This window comes from Ochotona princeps, chromosome 12, assembly GCF_030435755.1.
Source record: "Ochotona princeps isolate mOchPri1 chromosome 12, mOchPri1.hap1, whole genome shotgun sequence".
NCBI classification, from domain to species: Eukaryota; Metazoa; Chordata; class Mammalia; order Lagomorpha; family Ochotonidae; genus Ochotona; species Ochotona princeps.
In genome coordinates, this window is record NC_080843.1 from 56,222,384 (window position 1) to 56,245,992 (window position 23,609).

The window sequence follows — 23,609 nt, forward strand, 5'->3', positions numbered from 1 at the left end:
CCGCTTGTGGCCTGGGAAAGCAGTTGAGGATGGCCTAGAGCATTGGGACCCTGTACTCGTGTGGGAGACCCAGAAGGAAGTTCCTGGCTACTGGCTTCAGATCAGCACAGCACCAGCCATTAGTGGTCACTTGGGGAGTGAATCATTGGACGGAAGATCTTCCTCTCTGTCTCTCCTCCTCTCTGTATATCTGACTTTCCAATAGAAATAAATTTAAAAAAAGAACATATGAAGGCATAACGAGAAGATGGCATTCTGCAAGCCAAGGAGGAAGGTCCAAAGGAAAACCAATCCTATGGATAACTCAGTTTTGGAATTCTAGCCACCAGAATTACAATAAATAAATTTCTGTTGTTTGGGCCACTACATCTGTGGTATTATTCATAGCAGCTCTACCAACCTAAAATATAAGCCAAACTCAAGAGACTGGTGTAAACATAATAAAAGGAATAATTATCACACTATAAATTCAGACACCTGAAGTGAGCAGTCAGTAGTATCTGTATTGTAAGGCAGTGGGTCAAGGTGCAGCCTACAATGAGTGCCAGCTGAAGACCCAGCTGAATCACTTCTGATCCACCTCTCTGCTAATGTGCACAGGAAAGCAACGGAAGATAAGCTGAGGACCTGGCTCCCTTGTGACTATGACGGGGACCCAGACAGAGTCCAGGATCCTAACTCTTACATAGCCCAGTACTAGCCATGGTGGCCACTTGGGGAGTGAACCATTGGATGGAAGACTTCTTTCTATCTCTTTCTCCTTCTGTATCTAACTTTGTCTTCCAAATAAAGAAGTAAACCTTTAAACAAAGAGAAACAAGGAGTCAGCATTGTGGCATAAAAGGTTAAGCTGGCACCTGCAATGCTGGCATATCGTATGGGCGCCTACTTGAGACCCTACTCCTCCACTTTGAATTCTGCTCCCTGCTAAGGGGCCTGGAGGGGCAGCAGAAGGTGGCCCCAAGGCTTAGGCACCTATTACCACTCAGGAGACCCAAAACAAGCTCCCATTTCTTTGTCACAACTGGAACTTGGTCATTGCAGTCATCTGGGGAATGAATAAATGGATAAGAAAATCTCTCTGTATCTCCCTCTGTCTGTAACTCTTTTACTTAAATAATTTAAATGAATCTTTTTTAAAACATAAAAACAACAACAACAAAAAATTCAGAGTCCTGAAGTCCAGCATAGAGTATAAATTAGAAACAAGATGGCCCGGATTAAACCAGCACCCTCTCTATGTTTATGCTTCCACACACAGCCAAAAATACTAACAATAAATATCTTCCAATTCCAGAATTCTGGTACTCAATTCACAACCCGATTTAAAATGTACTGCCCTTGGCAATTAATACTCAACATAGCAATGAAAATACACAAGGAGAGTCTGGTTTTAACAAGAAATCCTTACAAACAGATAAAGCCCAGGTTACTTCTTGATTTTGACTTTTAGTAAACAGAAATTACATAAATTCTGTGGAAAGTATACTTTTACTTCTTTGTTTTTATAGCAGCTTACAAAAAGGAGATGTTGATCTCATTAAGAAACACAGTCTAGAAAATAATAGAAACAAAACATGTTGGGAATAAACTACTTTCATCCTATTGTAAAACAAATGCCTTCATTTTGTTCTAATAATCATTTTCAACTCTGTAACAATGTTTACAATTTGCCCTCCAAATTTATTTGCTGACAATAAAATGCATTTTAATTTGTTCCCATATTGATTTCTATGAATTATTTAGGCAATTGTACCAGAGCAGGAAGAACACATTTTTCCCCAGTGATATGTGGTTTTTAAATTATTGCTACTAAGTTACTGCCATTAGTCAGAATGAAGTCTGTTAACAAATAACGGAAAATGTAGTATGGATGCCCTGAACAATATAAAGATGGGGTGTATTATATAAGTATATACATATCCATACATGTGGAGAAAAAAACATGCTCTAATACTTATAGTTTCTTTCTGTTCTTTAACAAGATTTTATTTATTAATTTATTTATTTATTTTAAAGGCAGAATTACAGAGAAGGAACGAGAGACAGAGGTTTGCATCTGCTGATTTACTACCTCACTGACCTCAACAGTCAGAGGTCGCCAGAAACTTCATCCAACTCTCTCAGGCAGGTGGCAGGGGCCCAACATCGTGGGCCATCTTCCATTGATTTTGCCAAGCCATGAGCAGGACGACAGATTGAAAGTGGAACACCGGGAACGTGAATCAGCCCTATATGGGAATGCCAGCATCACAGGTGTTAGCTCTACCCACCAAATCCCAATGTTAGCCTCTTGCTATACTTCTTTTTATTACTTTTTCTCATGATATTTTCTTGGCACAGGGATTCTCCCCTTGAGCCCCCAGCTTAGCTCCCCTGAATATCCCCCCCATTATTACAATAGTATTGCTCTTCAGCAATAATCATAAGTCCAACATTCTATTATTTAAGTACATCAAAGGACTGCAGGAACAGACAATGGTAGAAATGATACTCTACTGTCAAGATATATTTAACACTTTCCTTGGGAGTCCTCCTTTTATTTAAGAGTAGAGATGCATACTGCAACATATCTTCACTTCTCAGTATTCTGGTCTACATGATACAATTCCTCTATGAGAATATATGTATATACTTATTTACCTATATATTGATTTGTTTTGTACTTTGTATGAAGGCTGTGTTAGATCAAAGAGAATATATGATATTTATCTTGGTGGGACTCACTTATTTCACTAAGCCTAATAGGTCTCCAGTTGGGACCATTCTGCTGCAAATGGTAGAATTTCATTCTTTTCAATGGTTGAGTAGTGCTCCATGGAAGAGATGTATCACAGTTTCTCTACCCATTCCTCTTTCAATATGTGTCTAACTTGTTTCCATGTTCATCTCTCCTGAAAATCTTAAAATTTCAGAAATATTCTCTCCAGACCACTGCTATCCAATAAAAACCATAAAGCAGGTCACAGATGAGAGTTACATACTCAGCTATAAATTTGCTGTTAGTCACATTAAAACAAAATAGAAAAGGAAACAGGTAAAATTAACATTTTTCTTTAACCCCGTATCTAAAATCCACAATATCATTTCAGCATGGAATGAATTCTAGAAACTTAAGGTACTTTATGTTATTGTAGCTAATCTTAAAAACACTGCGTATATTTTATACCTAAAGGACACTGTAAATGTTCAATAGTCATATGTGGCTAGTGACTGCCAAACAGAACTGACCAGGAGTAGATAGCTGTAGTCAATTTTTGAGACTCAATTTCTTTATCTAATGGAATGTCAAATATGTGACTGTGAAGTAAATCGAAAGTATGTCATTGTGCAAATTTGGGGAATGCCTCAAAGTTTTTTTAGGGGGATTCCCCTGAACAAAATGGAGGAATCAAAGCATTAATCAAAAAAAGATGGAAAATGGAGTAGATGAATCAACCACCTCAGCTTTATGCTTGCAGCGGAAAACTGGACAAGGGGAAACCCTAAGACGGACTATGTCAATCAGTGGACTCTGCACCAGCCTCATCATACCTGGACTGTTGCTGATGATATGTTGGAGCTTCTAATTGATCAAGGTGACGCTCGGCTGGCTCTGCCTCCAAACCTGAGAGGGCCTCCCTAAGAGGCCGTTGAACTTGAACTGGACAAGTGGGATGCTGGACTCTGTATGGTGTGAACTTTTAATTAGGGAATCTCAACGGAACTTGAGCTGTGGTTATGCATCAAGGTGAAGGAATTCATGATGGGGGAAGGGTTTGGGGTGAAGGGGGAGGAATCCCAGTACCTATGAAATTGTGTCATGTAATGCAATGTAATTAATGAATAAATGAATATTAAAAAAAAAATGGAAGGAAGGCTGAGGGTGGGTAGAGGACACTAGCAGGAGGAAGGATGGGGCAAGAAGTGCTCCTAAATCTGTACTGTGACACATGTGAAATTTGTTCACAAATAAACAATTATACAAATAATTTTAAAAGACAGTAATTAATCTTAAATATTGGAGCAAAACCAGAAACGGATAGGCCCAGCGCTATAGCCTAGTGGCTAACATCCTCACCTTGCAAGCTCCAGGGACCATATGGGCACCAGTTTGTGTCCCCGGCAGCCCAGCTTCCCTTCCAGCTCCCTGCTTATGGCCTAGGAAATCAATTGAGGACGGGCCAAAGCCTTGGGACCCTGCACCTGCGTGGGAGACGCGGAAGAAGCTCCTGGCTCCTGGCTTTATATAAGCTCCGCTCCGGCCCTTGGGGAATGAATCAGTAGACAGAACGTCTTTCTCCCTGTCTCTCCTCCTCTCTGTATATCTGACTTTCCAATAAAAAATAAATAAACCTTTAAAAAACTACAATCAGATTCAACAACTTTTCAGTGTATGTTAAACATTCATATTTGACCATTCGCTGATAAAACTATGAAGCAAAACTAATTAAAAGCTGGAGCTGAGCCAATTAGAAGCCAGCCAGGAGCTTCCTTTGGGTCTCCCACACAGGTGCGATGGCCAAGGACCTTTGCTGTCCCAGTCCATTAGCAGGGAGCTGGATCAGAAGGGGAGCAACTACGACACAAATTGCACCCATAAGGTATATCAGTGTTCCAGTGTTCCCGGAGGATTAACCTGCTACACTGCTGCTCCAAGACACCTACTGCAAATCATTTTATATGCAAAGCAAGTAAGTTAAAATTCTAAAACATGAAAAACATTATTGCTTTTGGAAATCCCCAGTATTCTTCCAATGGAATTAAAATCTTTGTTGCGGGCCCAGCGGCGTGACCTAGCGGCTAAAGTCCTTGCCTTGAACCCACCAGGATTCCATAAGGGCGCCGGTTCTAATCCCAGCAGCCCCACTTCCCATCCAGCTCCCTGCTTGTGGCCTGGGAAAGCAGTCAAGGACAGCCCAAGGCTTTGGGACCCTGCACCCGCTTGGGAGACCTGGACGAAGTTCCAGGCTCCTGGTTCCAGATCGGGACAGTTCCGGCCATTGTGCTCACTTGGGGAGTAATTCATCGGATGGAAGATCTCCCTCTCTATCTCTCCTCCTCTCTGTATATCTGACTTTGTAATAAAATAAATCTTTTAAAAAAATCTTTGTTGTGAATATCTATAACCCATATTTCCTAGGAAGTAGTCTTCAATTTATTTCAGAGTTTGGCAGTATAATTTTTCAGTGTAATTAGATTCAGCTGTCACTCTGAAAGACAGTTTGTCGTGCAGTTACTAAAATATATCACTAATCAGGTTAAACACTGTCTACACTATGAACATATATAATAAATCAATTAAAAATTATTAAATTTCACTAAAATCTATTTGTTCATTATAATCCCTATATATGAATGTAACAGTAGTTCCACAAAAAAAAATTCTTCTTCATCAACCCTTGAAATAAGTAAGGCAACCTCAATATTAATACTTTGGATCCTAAAGCCTTGATGAGAACATGTTAATGGTTCAAAACAATTTCATGACAATTCAGGAATCTTGTTGAACTGTGACCAATTAGCTCAGTCAGTCCCTATGTAGTACTAATGAGGCCAAGGAAATGGGTTACATTCCATTTGAATTTAAACTTAGCATAATCAGTGGTTAAAAGACTGCACTTACAATCCCACCCAATTAACATCTGCAATCTGCCACGGAGATGACTAACAATAATGTCCATGAAACAAATATGTGAACAGAAAAACACGTGGAAAAAGCACAAAATCTGCTCTTTGAATATTTTATTAACTGGGACATAAATAATGTGAAGAGCTACTCTCTATAAAAGAATCATTAAATCACAAATCTCAAGACATAGTATTATTTTGACTCAGCTTTTAACTATTTTGGGGGTAACATTCTTTTGATTTTATAAGGCAAACAAACAAAAAAATAACTTGATTTGCAGAAAAGAAAAATATGATTATTCCAGAAAGTAATGAGGAAGTAGTTTGATGAAACAACACTCTTCCAAAACTAATTGAGAAAAAACAATCATGCTCATCCTGATAGAACCCAGAAATTATCACGAGTCTCAACTTTCAGTTTTAGCAAAATTGAACAATCTTAAAATTTTTAGAATTCTGATAAAGACTGATAAGAATGAAAGTAATTTCCAATATTCTCAGTTTACTTTCATCACTTCTTCAACCTTTTTTCTCTAAGTTCTTTTCACAAGTGCACCAAATTCTAACTGTAACTCATATTCGATTAAGAGACTACACTAAGAATCAAACTAAGCGGGAGGTTGCAGTTGAGCCACCACTAGGAATACCAATATCCTAGACTGAAGACCCAGTCCTGGCGGCTTTCCTTCTAATCCAACTGCCTGCTAATACACCTGGAAAACAACAAATGATTCCGGTAGCTGAATTCCTGTCACCCATGGAGTCAGATGTTGTGTTCCAAGCTCCTGGCTTCAGCCTGGACCTGCCCTAGCTATTGGGACCACTGGAACAAGAAGATAGAAGTTCTTCATCCAGTCTCTTCCTTTCTCAGTATCTCTCTGTCATTCTAAAAAATAAAGACTCAAATAAGATTCAAACAAGATTTCAAATAAGATTCTAGTCCTGGAATCAACAACAACAAAACCCTGGGGCCCAGCTTGGTAACACAGAATGCTAATTGTCCAACTATGGTGCCAGCATTCCAAATGGGCACCAATCTGTGTTCTGGTTGCTTCCTTTCTGATACAGCTCCTTGCTTAGGGATTGGGAAAGCAGCAGAGGATGGCTCAAATTCATAGGCCCACAGGAAGTTCTGGCTCCTGGCTTTGGATCAGCTCAGTTCCAAACACTTGACCATTTGGTGAGTGAATCAGCAGATGGAAGATCTGTCTTTCCTTCTCTCTGTAAATCTGTCTTCCAAATAAAAACAATTATTCAAACAAAAGAATTCTACCATCCTCTCCAATTTCCAAAAGGCAAAAATGTACATAAATATATATCAATGCATATCAATTACCATTACTAGTATTCATGACTTAAGATTCACATTTATCAAGTGCTTACTGTGACTCAGGCCTGTTGTGGGCTAAGGAGTTGATTAGCACTTGTTGGGCTGGGCAGGAACAGGAACTGAGCCTGTAACTAAAAACACCTAGGCTAATTGGACTCATCTGTACCCAATTTCCTGGCTAAATTTGGATGTGAGGGGAAGAGTATACAAGGAGAGGTGAAGGCACAATAAAGCGAGACTTCCCACAGACTTCTACCATCACTGGTCTCCTGTCGGTGCTTCATCCCCAGACCCTCTCCCTGTCCACGTTACTGGCACAGGCCCATCACCAGAATATAACTTTATCAAACATCAGGATCTCTTGATAGTCCTGGAAGAAGTTCCTGGCTCCTGCCTTCAGCCTGGCCCAACTCTCAGCTGTTATAGCTATCTAGAGGGTGAACTAGCAGATGAAAGATCACTCTCCCTGTAATTCTGATTTTCACACAAATAAATCTTTAAAAATAAACAAACAAACAAATAAGGTAATAACCTAATCCCAATTTATAAATGTCAATGCCCTTCACAAATGTGAGAAACTTTTAGGTAACCATAAAAATATTCATATAGCATTTTCAAATCAGCTGTAGGTTCTAACAGTAAGTCAAATTATTTACTAACAAGAAACCTACCTAGACATTCACATTCCCATAAAATTTGCTATTAATCAATGTTTTCTTCTCTTTTATTATTTGAAAGGCAGAGTTACAGAGAGAGAGATCTTCTATCCACTACTTAACTCCTCAAATGGCCACAACAGCAGAAACTAAACCAGTTCAGCTAGGAGCAAGGAGTTTCTTCTGCGTATCCCCCACATGTTCAGGAGCCCAAGAATTTGAGCCATCTTCTGCTACTTTCATAGGCATTTTATCAGGGATTTGGGCCCAAAAGGGAGCAGCTGGGATTTAAACAAGAACCCATATGGGATACCAGAGCCACAAGTAGAAGCTTAACCTACTACACCACAGCAGCAACCTCCAGTATTTTGCATAACTTAGTAAAATGAAAAAGGCATTACAATTGTAGAAAATGATATGTCCAAGATCATAGTATAATTATGGAACTCAACTGTTTTACTCAAATAAATATTATATGTTCATATGTGGTTATGTAAATATTACCTCTAATATACAAGAGAATCACCATGTTATGGGGTGCAGCCTGTGATAGCCAGCACCCATTGACAGTGGCCAAATGAAATTTGGCTGTGTCCCCCAACCTCTGTCCGGAAGGTAGATCCTAACAGCAATGGAATGGTAATTGCATCCTCAACCACTTCCCCACATCCTAAATGAGCCAGGATATTGAAAGTCCAATTAGTCCAGGTATTTTTAGCTACAAGCCGAGTTCCTGTTCCTGTCCATCCTAACCAGCACTAATCAACTCTAGTCCACAACACTTAGGTATTCACTCCTGCCCACCTGTGACTCACCTATCAACTGAGAGGGGACGGTATTGCATTGTCGTGTAACCACTCCCCCTCACAAGCCCCGTTAAAAGGCCCATGAAGCAGGGGCTCTCACTCTCTTTCTGGCCAGGTGCTTCCATTACTCTGGCACCTCGACTCTTGGCTGACCCAGGACAGGTAATCCCCTAAGCATGGTCCCTGTGTGCTGCTTAGATGTGACAATGGTTATAATAATGTTGTTTCTGGTCTGTGTACTATCAGGAGTTCCAGGAGAGGTGAGGCCTAGCAGTAGTGGAATGTGGGCAGAGAAGCCAGGGAAAGGTGAATGTCTGCAGCTTTGTAAGTGTGCCCAGGTTCTTTGTGAGTGTGTCCAGGTTATTTGTGAGTGTGTCCAGGTTCTTTGTGAGTGTGTCCAGATTATTTGTTGCATGTCTCTTAGGATAACATATATTGTTGGGGAAGCTGGGACATAGGTTTTCAGCTTAATGGATGGACTTTAGGATGATGACCATTTGTTTCTTTTGGGATTATGATTGGTTGGATTATGATTAGGTGGATTGCTGTATGGACTTGTAATTTGCTATTGTGCTCTGTTGTCTTCAAGCTTGATTAATAAAGACTCCTTAATAAAACTTAGACATATCTGGTGTAATCTCGCTCGCACCCTGCAACAACCAAATACATTAATGCACATTACTGAACTGTTTCAGTAATATCAAAAACATTCACAATTTGTCTAGTATAAAGATATATAATTCAAAGTCAGTTCCCACTGATAATACTGTAAAACGAATTATTCCCCCAAATCTCAAAAACAAATACCTCACAGTACAGTTCCTGATAAACTACTTTTGGGCATAATTCTATCAAACAATCTTCGCATTCATTTTTATTTCTTCTGAACGCCCTGTCCGCAGTCACTCCTACCAAAGAAATCAACTCCCTGAGGCTGCCTGATCTCTCCACTCCAGCACAAGTCCTTCATACCAGTTCTTCACAATACTTGCTAAATAACCACATTTTGTTTAGTACTGGGAAAGAAATCTAGCTTTGGGATAGGAAGACCTAAGTCCTAGTTCTGCTACTTGATACCTAGACAACATTTGTCTAAGTAACTTGAATTTTCTTGTATCCTTGGTTTCTACATCTGTAAAAGAGAAATGGACACTACAGAAAAAGGGTTATGCCAAGGATTAGGCAATGTCACAATTTCACATGTACTTCATAGTTAAGAGCCATTAAACTATAAGCTAATAGAGTTCTCTAAAACCAACTGATCATAAAACAGCTTTTAATCCTCTAACTTACCACTTAGGTTTATTACCTACGCAGTTTTTTAAATATTTAAGTAAATACTTTCAGAGGGAGGTATTTCTTGAAGAGATATTATTCACCATTTAGATCCTACTACATCTACATGTGAAATTCAACCACATCAGGCAAGGAAGAGATGAAGCACCAAGCAAAGAAACCCGTTCTGACCAATACTTCACGAGTACTCTCTCAAAGTAGGAAATCGGGAAAAACTGAGCCAGGAACTGTTCAGGTCTACAAGATCAAGGAGAAGAGATCTCTATGCTTCAGCAGGAGCTCACAGTCTGCAGATCTGCACTCCATCCCTGACAGGCTCACTAGGTTCAGGCACTACAGGGTCGTATTAGCCAGCTCAGTTTTAGCTAGGTCACTAACATTTTTCTCATCCTAAAATGATTTTCAGGACCAAGCTCAGAATAAACGTAACAGTGGTAAACAATAAATAAAGTTAGTTAGTACTAAGCACTTTATACACATAAACCACTGAATTTTCACTGCCATCTTATGAGGTAGTAGGAAAAATGAGGCACAGAAACTTTTGATGGATGGTTGTATGGTATCTGATAACATGAATGCAGGAAGTACTGGCTGTTGTAGATCAGTGAAGCTATTGTCAATTTATTCTGCAGCATGAAACTACATTTAACACTTTTATCTGCCCACAGGTGATTTTCCCTAACCCTAGAGAACTAAGGAATAATAACAGAACTCTTGAAACTCCTGATATAGGTAACTACTACAATTCATAACAATTCTAATATTTCACTTACCCAACAATATTTATAAGATTACTTTAGCACTACATAGAATTAACTGATTATTTCTTTTTCATGCTATTACTTTAAGTTGACTACTTGTTTTTTCAAGTAAGTTTGCTTGGGACAGAGTGAGAGAGAGAGAAAGCAAAGAGGAGATTAATCTTTCATCAGCTGATTAACTTCCCAAATGTCTGCAACTGCCGAAGGCTAGATAGTCCACTGGGGTATATCACACACGCAGTAGCATCCCAAGTACTAGGGCCTTCATCTATCTACTGCCTCCTAGGTATGTCAGCTGGAAGCTGGAATGAAAGCAGAGGCAGAACTTGATCCCAGGCATTTTAACTTGCTACACCACAACACACATGCTATATAAGCATTTCACTTCTTGAAATGTATCATGTCTTTTTACAAACCAACATTTTTATTATCATTCATTATGCCTATGTGCTTTTAAAATTTAATTTAGAAGAGTCTTTGGGGTCATAACAAACTGGCAATAAGCCAAACAGGAAATGTGTTTGCTGACTACACTGAAATTTCTGAATACATATATATGGCCTCAGGGTTCCAGAGATGGTTTCAGCAACCTTTTCCTTTTTCTATGAGTCTCTGCCATAGTTCCACTCTCAAACATCCTGTCTTCATTGTGGCAGACTGCCATCAACTCCAGGTTTATATTCCAACACCTTTAGCAACACCAGTGAAAGCAACTTTCTCTGGCAGAATGAAAAGGCTAATCAAGTTGTCTCTGAAGCGCAACTAGATTTTATCTTTTTAGGAAAAAAAAAATAGCACGGTTACAAAAAAAAGAGAGAGGGAGAGAAAGAAAGGGAGATGTCCCATCCCTTGGTTCACTCCCCAAATGGCTGTAATGGCTGTGGCTGGCCCAGGTTAGGGCCAGAAGCCAGGAACACAAAGCTTCATCTGGATGGGTAGAAACAATAGTCACTCTCAGAAGAATGGAGGTGGTGAAATAAATTACAGTAATTCCTTCAAATCATATAACATATGACACCAGTTAGAACATCAAGAATTTCTGTGCTGGCAAATGAGTTGTCAGTCAATACAGATGAACTCATTACTACTACCTCTGAAGACCTCACTTGTCCATTATTCCCCATGTCCACAGATTTTTCTGTCTAGTGGCCACATTGTTTAGCAGTCCATTTCTTCATGAAGCTTCAGCAGTTAGAATTGCATTGGAGCACACAGTTCTTCTCCAGGCTTAAGATTGCTCTGCAAATACAGCTTCCTAATTTAGGAAGGTTTTGATCAATTTACTACAGTCAACAGCTTGAAGCACCAACCAAACCGATATTTGGCCCAGATATAGTATACCAATGCAGGTATTAGCTTTTAAGTTTCAGTCTTACAGCAACAGGCCTTCTCAATAGACTTAACCCTCAGTTTAATGATCTATCCTGAAGCACGTAGAACAGTAACCTGGGACAGGTTGCACTTGCTCCCTGGCTATACACACCAGTTTCAAGCTCTCTGCACCTGGACTAGCTATAATTTCAGTCTAGAGGCCAGAAGTATTACATGAGGTGCTTCAGAGAAGCTTATAAAATAGAACTTGACCTAATTAAAACTCCTGCCTTTCCTCTGTAATTTTAACACAGGGCAAAATGTGGGGCATACCAACCTAAAAAGCTCTTGATAAGTCTGATTCTTCACCATCTTGGAAGGAAGCTAAAGACAGAAAGGCTCATTTTAGAACTATGAGTACTAGATTGTAAAATGTGAAGAAACTAAAATGAATGTCATCCAAGGAGGAAAAAAAAAAAAACTTCCCTATTGAAAGTTGAAATGGAAAGATTCAAATTCACTACTGACTTTTGTTGAACAGCTCATAAAGAACATATTTATAGTAATACCACAGGGACATGAACCATATCCATCCATACTTAGTGGTCTGCCCTTGGGCCGGTAAACCAATATAATAATCCATCCTCTATTCAATAAGACTGAGTCTGACCTTTGAATGAGTACCTGAAGGAAAGTTCTATGTTCCACCTCAAAAGACATTTCAAGGGCTCAGCACGGTGGCCTATTAGCTAAAGTCCTCAGCTTGAAAGCTCCAGGATCCCATATCGGTTCCAGGTCTAATCCCAGCAGCCCTGCTTCCCATTCATTCCATTTGTGACCTGGGAAAGCAGTAGAAGATGGCCCAACGCCTTGGGATCCTGCACCCATGTGGGAGACCTGGAAGAAGCTCCAGACTCTTGGCTTCAGATTGGCACAACACTGGCTGTTGCAGCCACTAGGGGAGTAAATCATCGGATGGAAGATCTTCCCTCTGTCTCTCCACCTCTCTGTATATCTGCCTTTCCAATCATAATAAACACAATATTTTTAAAAAGACATTTTAATACACTGAAATACAACTTTTAATAAGCAAAATATCTTAATTAATATTTACTGAATGAAATGTTTGTTTCCTCTCTCAGGTTTCTTCTATATTACTTTTTTTTTAACACCCTACATTTCACTTACTTTTTTAAACTCATACATATGTGTTCTTTGCACAACTTTAATAAAATGCCAATAAACCAGAGTGGGGAGGAAAGTCTCTTAAAATACACTACGGGCCAACACTGTGCTGGAATGGATGATTCAGCTCCCTGGTAATGAACTGAATGGTAAGAGCAGTGGAAAACAGACCAAGTGCTTGCACACCTGTGGCCTTCTCGAGAGTGAGCTAGTGGGTGGAAGAGCTCTCTACGTAACTCTTTTAAATCAGCAATTAAATCTTTTTTAAAAAAAATCTCTAGCTTGGTTTAGTCAAATGCTAACACAGGCATCTAAAACTAGACTTGAGCATCCACATGTTCAGCGTGCCCAGCAGAAAAGTATTTCAACCCCGTGCCTCCCTATGGATAACAGATGGAGCCCTGAATCAACCACCACGATACTGGCCATGCCTTAGTTATACGCCTAACCCTGAAGGCGAACACTGCAGTCACCCTACCCAAGATGAACTTACAAAGGAGAATGAAAAATTGATTGAAACAAAACAGGAGTCACACTACGAAAAGAGATGAATGTATATCAGACAGACAAAAAGAAGTTATGTTATACACTATTCTGATAACATGACAACTACTATTGACGTATTTTTAAAATTTCTATTCAATATAATTTAAAAACTCAAAAAGTTCATGGAAAACAATACTAGAAAAGTTTTTTGTGTTAAAAATAGTTATGTAATATTTATTTATTTTTATTTGAAAGGCAGAGTTAAAGAGAGGAAGGAGAGAGAAAGGCTTCCAACCTCTGGTTCACACTCCCAATGGCTGCAACAGTCAGAACTGAGCTGATGCAAAGCAGGGAGCCAGGAACTTCTTCCAGTTCTCTCACATGGGTGCAGGATCCAAAAGGACCTGGGCCATTCTCTGCTGCTTTCTCAGGCTATTAACAAAGAGCTGGATCAGAAGTGGAGCAGCCAGGACACAATCAGGCTCCCATAAGAGACACTGGTGCCAGTGGATAGAGGATTAGCATGCAGAGCCACCATGCCATTCCCGTGGGGGGGTGGATTTGAATTCAAGTATGAGTAGTATCCACAAACTTTATTTTAAAAATCAGCATCTGGGCCCGGCGGCGTGGCCTAGCGGCTAAAGTCCTCGCCTTGAAAGCCCCGGGATCCCATATGGGCGCCGGTTCTAATCCCGGCAGCTCCACTTCCCATCCAGCTCCCTGCTTGTGGCCTGGGAAAGCAGTCGAGGACGGCCCAAAGCTTTGGGACACTGCACCCGCGTGGGAGACCCGGAAGAGGTTCCAGGTTCCCGGCTTCGGATCGGCGCGCTTCGGCCCGTTGCGGCTCACTTGGGGAGTGAATCATCGGACGGAAGATCTTCCTCTCTGTCTCTCCTCTGTGTATATCTGGCTGTAATAAAATGAATAAATCTTTAAAAAAAAAAAAAAAAAAAATCAGCATCTGAAAAACCATTTATGGCTTTCAAAATATTCTTGTACCAAAATAAACTTCACTTTTAATTTCATTTTCTACAAATTTTTTAAATTTGTAGAATTTGTACAAATTGTCCTTAAATTTGTAGAATTGTCCTTCTTAATGACACAATTTATATTTCATACACATATTTGATCATATATATGCTTTACTGAAAAGTTTTTGCCAAATTTTTATTATAAGATGCCAGTTCAAATATCAAATTTATATATGTAGCAATGCCCTATTAGATAATATCACATAAATTCGATGCACATTTATAGATTTAAAAATAAGCAACATACTGAATTTATATGAATCTAATGTATTGAGGATATGTGGTCTGAACTATACTGTTCAAAAAAATTTTTAAAACTAATCCTAATCATTGCTACCAAAATTAAAATGCATTTAACTTAACCAAAACCCAGAAATAACTATATAAGAAATCAATGGCAGCCTTTCACGGATTGCACATACATAAATAACTCCAATATTAGAGAATTAAGTGCAAAATAAAAGAGATAGGCTGGATGAATAACGTTTGAAAAATAATAGGTAAAAACTAAAACACCTTTGTATATGATACATAACAATTATTTTGATCAAAAAAAAAGAATAATTGATCTTTACTATATACAGTTGTATCAATTTGCAAACCAGGGGCTTGGTTCGTTGGACTTAACGAATCTCTTTATACAGTGTTTAGGAACAATATAAAGAACCTTGAGCTATTTTTAGTCTTCATTAACAGTACCATCTGTGCCAAAATCGGACTAGCAATATAAAAAGATGTTGAAATACTGTAATTTTGGAGCAGTGTGGCCTCACAGTTTAGATGCTGGTTGGGATATTCACAAGACATATCACACTGTCTGGATTCCAGTCCCAGCTCCCTTCCCAATTCCAGCTTTCTGCTAAAGTGCACCCTAGAACAGAGCAGGAAGTTGGGTCTCTGCCATCCACTTGGGAGACCTACACTGAGTTCCTGTTTCACCACGGCCGGAGGGAACCAGCAGATAGCTCTGTGTGTGTGTGTCTGTTTTCCTAACTCTATACCTCTCTTTTGCTCTGCCTTCCAAATAAATACTTTGAAATTAATGTAACTTGATCACAAACTACACAGTATTTACTACTTTGATGTCAATAATGACTAAATTACTATTTCTGTAGAAAACCTCTTGAACTTACGATACTGAAACATTCTGTACTACCATACACAACTTTGATTCTACACTCAACAGCAAGAATAAAAGACAATTCAAGTTAATACAAAAAGACTTACATGTCAACATAAATTAAAATGCAGGAAACTCTTCTAACAAAAATAAATGTAGTTTCATTAGCATTATGTATTTCCATGAATGTAAGATGCAGTTATTTTTTTAAATAAATTCAAATGCAAAACATACCTCTCATTTGTAAAATTCCAAATAGCTTTGAAATGAAAATTACAGCATAAGTGAAAATTTCTAAAGAAGGAGATGCTGCCACATTCAAGTACAAAAAACAAAAGTATCCTTTAATAAAAGCAATATGCCAAGAGGAGAGGCATTTAAAAATGTATAAAATCAGGGCCAGGGCAATAACAACTGGTTCATCCTCTCCCTGAAATCACCAGCAACCCATATGGCACCTGTTCATGCCCCATCTACTCCAGTTCCCATCCAGCACCCTGCTTAAGACTCAAGAGAGCAGAAGAGGACACCCCAAATCCTTAGGCCCCTGCACCTGCTTGGGAGACCCAGAAGTTGTTCCTGGCTCCTGGCTTAAGACTGGCTCAGCTTCAGCCATTTGGGAATCTGACTTTCCAAAGAATAAATAAATCTTTAAATAACAGTCTATAAAACCCCTTCAAAGTATCTTGTCATGTCTTTAAGATAGTAAATCAGCATATCATTTCAAAAGTAAAAAAATAAATAAATTTAAATTGGAGAAAAGAGCATTTTCTGCAGCTAAAAACCACTGATTTCTCATGGTAATTCATGAAAAATAAAAACAGAAATCACTGGAAAAACTCTTGAATTCAGTAATTCATGAGAATACCTTCAAGTCTATAATTAAATACTGTAATTTTAATTTTACAATTGTACAAAAAATAGCTATTCAAAAAACCCCTACTGTGTAATCTTCTACGTAAATATTATTAAAGCATGTGATAAAAATGTTTGTATTAAATGTGATTAAAAAAACTACCATGCTATAAACAGTGATAACATATTTACACAGCATTTACTACTTGGAAAGAGAAACCTTATATAAACAAGTGTCAAATGTGTGTATAAAAGAAGCAATAGATTGTCTCCTTTACAGTTGAAACCAAGAAATAAAATTTATTTTCTACAGTTAAGCTGTCTGATACTGCCAAATTAAAGAATTCCTTGTGAAGTCAGACTGGTGATGATCAGATCCGTTTCACTGCAAAATCCTTGATAATACATTCTCAACGTAATGTTACTTATAAACTAATTTACTTGTCTTCCTGAAACTATCCATCTTATTTTGTAATGTTTTACGTCAATTCTAATATCATTATACAAAATACATGCAACTACAATGAATCCATCCATTCATTTTATCCCTCATTACACTGGTTGTTCATCAGACTCCCATGTCCACCTGAGTACTGGAAATGGAATCTATGTTCGACAAACAAAAGCAGAAAGAATCACAACCAAGGCTGTGTTAAGGCATTCCTATATTTTGCTACACGTTTAAACTTTACTAGGCAAAAGTTTAGATTCTTTGAGCAAGGCAAATGTTAAAAAAAAAAAAAAAAACCTAAAAACCAAGCATTAGTATTCTCATATGAAAAGAATGAACCAAGAAGAAGTATTTTGACAAAGGTGATGCAGAAAAAGGCATTGTTTATGGTAGAAACAGTTTTGATATGTAGTTCAGCTAGTTCCTTTTCTCTTCTGTCACACAAGGCACTAACATAGGTATCTCATTATTTCCACCTTAATTCTTCTGTAACATCGAAGTTTTTGAGAACTGGCATAAATGTGCACAAGACAACTTTCATCATGCACATCCAGGAACTATTGTCCTACACCCATAACTCTGACAATATTACCCTTCAAATGACTAACTGATATTTCAGAATCAATGTTAACAATAACAAAATTTTTATTTTTATCATTTTTTTCCTTTTCTCCAATAAACTTCCATTAGAAAATTCCTGCATTCTTAAATATACCCAAAGAAATCTTAATCCTAACTTTCCTTTCTTAATTCCAAAGATCAGCAGCTAGAAGGTCTTGAGTAGATGTGAGGATACACCATTTCTGTATCACCTTGTTCCTAAGGACTCTAAGGTTAATCTCCAAACACCACACACTGAGGCTTCATGCCACATTTTCCTCCTGTTTATGAGTTAAATTTGTTTTCTACCATTAGAGAACCACTTCACTTCCTTTCCTAGTTTACTTTGTGTCTACAGAATCCCATCTGTTAAGACCTGATCCAGCATACATCGCTACTGCTGCAGAGACCAAACTAGTTACACATTCAAATCAGCTTCCAGCTTGTGACAGCTCTACTGCCTATTACGTTAAAACCTATCAAGGAAGCATACAAACACTATCATCACATTATCTAAAGTAAAAATGGTATTGGGTGAACACACACACACACAAAAATGACAAAAACTTACAATGTGTTCCTCTGAGCAGAAATATAGCACCAGCTGACATATTGACATATTTTGATATTTCATCTCTTAAAAACAACAACAAAATGAAGACCAGGACTGAACTCCTAAGTGCAGCTAGTTAAAAAGAAAACTCCCAGGGAAACTGCATGTTTAATAGTGTTTTGAAAATAACTGGCTACATCAACGTGGTGACATTCTCCCAAACTTACACTGACTTTTCCTGAGCTCATTAATGCGAAGGGTAAACAAAAGCAGAGAAGTTTCTTTGAGTTAGACAGTAATAATCACCACAAAGTAAAGACAGATCACCTATCTTTGACTTGATACACCAGAGGGAGGAAAGAAGAAAGAACGGCTTCAACTTTTCTGAGAATTTAAGAGGTTCATAAACCTTGTAGACATTATCTAATCCGTGTTTCTGGGCACCACTGCTCTAGCTGCAGCTTTCCTTCTGTCTTCTAATAGACCAAATAAAAATAATTGCTTAATCGAAAAATAAGACTGCATGGGTGCTATATTTTTATACTCCTGTGACTTCACACAAATACAATAGCCAACTGATTGCCTGTGATTTACATCTTGCCAACCAAAAGCCAACTGTACAATATTTCAAAGACTAGATGTTGCAGGGGGAAAATGATTGAAAAGCTTTGCTGCAGGAAAAAAAAAAAAACCTGCGTTTACAGAGCACTAAAAATGAGCTACTCTTAATTACATTCAATTTATGATTCTCCTGTCCTTATTTCTTCCCTTTCCTGTCCCTGACATCGTGAACGCTTCTGAGCCTCTCTGTAGATAGCGCAAAACATTAAGTCATACACAGTTCTGCAGTAACTCTTTCTTACCACGAAAGAAACCAAAACCATTTAACATCTTTGCTTAGTCCTTTACGCACATGTCATGCTCCTGGAGGTACCCACGCAAGGTAACCTGTGTGATGTGGTGCCCTCACATTTTATTTAACATTTTGCGAAGCATCATAAATCACTAAGAGATGAGCACTTTCAGGACAATGTTACAAAGACGGGAAGGCTGCCGAAGAGATGGGGGGGTGGACACTGCACAACACTCTCCTCCATCACAGTCTCGGAATAGATTTAAAGACAGATGCAAAACTGCATCATTTCCCTCCTCCCTCGAAAACATCACACCCCAGCTGCTCAAGTTGGAGCTAATCCGCTTCTCACATTTCAGGAGCACGGGGGAATTTAGGCTCCAGGGGCAAGGCTGTCATCCTCGGAGAGCGACACCACGCACAATTAAAGAGTGTGGGTGAAAGAACCCCAGAGAACAGGAGGCCTCCTCATCCCCACCCCACCCCCAACTCAACTCTTAAAGTGGACCCACAGCCTTCACGGCCAGGAAGGCTTGTGCCGCCTTCAGAAGTGATAAGGAGCGGGGTGAAGTTGGGCGCTGTGCCCCAGGCGGCCGAGACCAGAAGGGAGGTGGCGCGCGGCGTGGGCACAGCGCAGGAGGTCACCCGCGGCGATGCCGCCCCAGCGAGCTGCGCTCCCAGGAACTCGCGGCGCCGTGTGACCCCCGGGGGTGGACGGGGTGCGAACGACATCACCGGGGACAGAGGATGTGGGGGCCTGGGGAGCGGGGCTGGGAGGTGGGGAGGGAGTTGGGGATGCAAAAAAAAGGGCAAGAGTCCACCCGGTGTCTTACCAGGTTGAGCACCGTCTCCACGATGTCCCTGTTGCTGACCTCTCCGACCTGTATGAGTCCAATCAACACTGCGAATTTCATCCGGATGTTGCGGATCGGCACCGAAGGGTTAATCATCCCCGCGGGGAGCACCACCGAGCCGGAGCCAGACGACCCCCTCAGCTCCCCCATCCCACTGGCCCCGCCGCCACCGCTGCCACCGCTGCCACTGCTGCCCCCGCCGCCGCCACTGCTGCTGCTGCTGCTGCTGCCGGCCCCGACGGCGATGAGCCCCACGGGTTGAGGCTCGAGCCCCGGGCCCGGCTTCTCGCTCGCCATTGGCGCCCCTCCTGAGGAGCCGCTGCCTCCGCCGGTACCGTTATACCTGCCTCGGCCCCCGCCCCCCGGCCGTCGCCTCGGAGCCCTCGCATCCACCAGCGCCGCGGCGCCGGGCCCGTCCCCTCCTGCGCCTCAGCCCGGCCCGCTGCGGCGCCCTCCCCGGCGGAGGCGGCGGGAGGTCCTAGGGCTGCTAGCCGGCGGTGGCGGCGCCGCTAACCGCTGCCCCGAGAGCGGCAGTGCCCGCCCAGCAGCTGTGCGGCTGCTGCTCGCCGCTGCCTTCTCTCTCTCTCTCTCTCTTTCTCTCTCTCCTCTCTCTCTCCCCCTTCTGGTCCGTCCGGCCCGGCCCGCACCCCCTCCTCTCCACAGAGATGCTGCCGCCGCTCCCGAGAAGGCTGGGGCGCCAGCGGCTTGGACAAGGCGCTGGCCGCTGCTGAAGCTGAGGCCGTGGCCGACGTTACTGCCGCCGCCGCTGCCGCTGCTCGGGGCGCCCACTGTTGTTGTGAAACCCCGACGCCGCCGCTCACTCCGCCATGTTGCCGCCCCCTGCCTGCGGTAGCGGCCACTGCGCCTGCGCAGCGCCTCCGGGGGGCGGAGTCCTTGTGCACCCCTTCTCTCGCCCTGCCCTCCCTCTGGGTCCACCCACCCACCCCGACACCCCTCGTCCCTCCCCCAACCACCCGGCACGGACAGACAGGTGAGCAGGTGCATGGGGACGGCTGCCAGACACTGGGGCGAGCTGGCAGAGGTGGGGCGGCAGTTGCTTCCTTGTGGTTTTCCCCTTGAGGGTGGATTCTCCCTGTGGGGAAGGACACAGTGTGCACGTCTTGCTTCGCTGCCACCTCCTCCTCCTCCTCTTGAATACCCTCTTGCTAGGAGGAGGTTCGTCGTCACCCTTGTTGCCTCCAGCTGCTACTGCCGCCGCCAGTGCCGCGTGCCTTGAAAGGTAGGGGAGTGGCACAAGACCTCTTTAGGCCCCTGTTCGCCCTTCCTCGAAGTCCTGGCCTCCTTCCCCCACCCCGGAATGTCCTCCTCCCCAGACAGTGACTGGCGAAGCCCGAACCAACGCACTGGACGGAAGGACCCTGCATTGTCCAGAAAGCATACAGACGGAGCGTGATGGGTCTCTTTCTATAGCGGTGGAAGAGGTTGACACCTGCACACACAGGCGCGGCTTAAAATAGAACTTGGCAAGCAGTGATCCTGTCCGGCTCAAGCTCGGCTCCACAAACAGCTCTTGAACTCACTTCTCAGTCCAACAAAAACAGGAGGGGAGGGGGGAAGCTGCCCTGTGGGACACAGTGGGGTGTTTTGGTAGGAGCGGCAAAATTTAAAAACCAAGTATGATGCCAACTGATAAGGATGCCTCCTTTTTGATAGCCCTGTACAGCCCAGAGGACTTCTGAAAATACAGATTATTCTTACCAGCAACCTTGTTCTATGGGAAAATTAGGTTTCTGTGTCCACATAGTGACAGAAGCAAACCGGAGGGGGGGGGGGAGAAAAGAATGCTTTTAATGTTAAAGAACTAAAAGGTACTCCATGATCTTGCTACTAGTATTGAATAAAAACTGCATAACACATAAGACTGCTGGTTTCCTTTCTATATCATGAGGTCTGTTATTTTCAGTAAGATCTGTAATAAGTCGCCAGAATAAGTCTTAATTGTCGTATCAGAAAGTCAATATACAAATCTATCACAATGCAGTTCTAGATCAGTTATATTTAACTAATCAGGCAAAGTCCCATATGAAAACACAATAAATCTCTAAACTGCCACAGGTTACAGTTCCTCAAAACAGGCAGTTAGGATTCCTGTTTAGTTGTCTATTTGCTTAAACTTACACTGAAGTGATTGAATTGTTAAAATAGGCAAACATTTCTCAAAGAAATGGTAATTTGCTTGTGCTCTTAAGCTGCAATTAAATCATTAGATGCTATCATCATTGAAAGTCTGAGGGCCCAGCATGGTGGCCTAGAAGCTAAAGTCCTCTTGCTAGCCAGGGATCCCATCTGGGCGCCAGTTCTAATCCCAGCAGCCCCACTTCCCTTCCAGCTCCCTGCTTGTGGCCTGGGAAAGCAGGCTGTTCTTGAGAACAGTCGAAAGCCTTGGGACCCTGCAACCCGTGTGGGAGAACTGGAAGAGCTCCTGGCTTCAGATCAGCGCAGCTCTGGCCATTATGGTCACTTGGGGAGTAAATCATCAGATGGAAGATCTTCCTCTGTGTCTCTCCGCTCTATATATATCTGACTTTCCAATAAAAATAAATAAATCTTTTAAAAAAGGAAGTCTGATATTTGCAAAACATGTAAGTCTTAATATATAGGACTTGAGACATGTTAGAATTGAAAAACTCCTGTTTATCCATCTTCAGCACTTACGCCTGTCCCAATGCAGTATCAGCTGCTTCTAGCAGCATTGTTTCATTTGCAAATTTAAAATAATATGTGTTTTTCTAAATAAGTAAGTCTAATCATCACATTAAAATTTTTAAAGCCATTTGTGTGTAAATATAAATGTGTACTTGTATATGTATGTGAGAGAGAAAGAGATGACAGGAAGTTCTATCCTTGCTATTTTTAGACATCTTGCATGAAGGCGTTGGGAAACAGTGACCACTTCAACTCTATTTCCTTTGTAAATGAACAGCTCAGCATCATTCTAGCATTTCTGTTTTGATTTTTTTCCTGTTTTGCTTCTGAAACAGTATTGTAAGCATTTTGCCTTTTGTTTATCTTGTCTCTCTAGTGGAGATCATTAGAGGGTAAAAAGAAGATCACTTTAAAAGAAGAAAACCACTTTCCCGAGCCTGGCATGGTGACCTAGTAGCTGAAGTCCTCACCTTGCACATGCCAGGAATCCCATATGGGCGTCATTTCATATGCTGGCGGCCCTGCTTCCCATTCAGTTCACTGCGTACGGCCTGGAAAAGCAGTAAAGGACAGCCCAAAGCTTTGGGCCCCTGCACCTGCGTGGGAGACCTGGAAGAAGCTCTTGGCTCGTTGATTTGGATTGGCTCAACTCCAGCCATCACAGCCACTTGAGGAGTGACTGAATCATCAGACGGAAGATCTTCCTCTCTATCTCTCCTCCTCTGTATATCTGACTTTACAATACAAATTAAAACATCAAGAAAAAAAGAAAGAAAAGAAAAGAAAGAAGGAAGGAAGGAAGGAAGGAAGGAAGGAAGGAAGGAAGGAAGGAAAGAGAAAGAAAGAAAGAAAGAAAGAAAGAAAGAAAGAAAGAAAGAAAGAAAGAAAGAAAGAAAGAAAGAAAGAAAGAAAGAAAGAAAGAAAAGAAAGAAAGAGAAAGAAAGAAAGAAAAAGAAAGAAAGAAAAAGAAAGAGGAAGACCACTTTGCCATATGAAGGGCTTTCTAAAAGTTCAGGGAAATGGATATTTTTAAAAAGACACACAAGAGCTTAAAAATTTTACAAAAAAAATTCCACAAAGCTTTTGAAATACTCTCCTACTTAGTAAAATTTTAGAGCTACTCAAGAGAGAGTTCCCATTAACAAGGGTTCTCCAGCAGACTCAGCTCCTGTATGTTGCTATGA

The 23,609-nt window shown here is 41.2% G+C and overlaps 1 protein-coding gene across 7 annotated transcripts in view; it reads right to left on the bottom strand.

The window, feature by feature from the left end:
* NBEA (neurobeachin) overlaps positions 1-20,281 on the bottom strand; it is a 582,506-nt gene extending 562,225 nt beyond the window's left edge. For all 7 annotated transcript variants that reach the window (XM_058670864.1, XM_058670863.1, XM_058670859.1 and 4 more), the window contains exon 1: positions 19,738-20,281. In XM_058670864.1, coding sequence (XP_058526847.1) covers positions 19,738-20,055 — 318 coding nt within the window. In that variant the 5' untranslated portion in view covers positions 20,056-20,281. The remainder of the gene's footprint in view (positions 1-19,737) is intronic.
* Between the last annotated feature and the right edge of the window lie 3,328 nt (positions 20,282-23,609).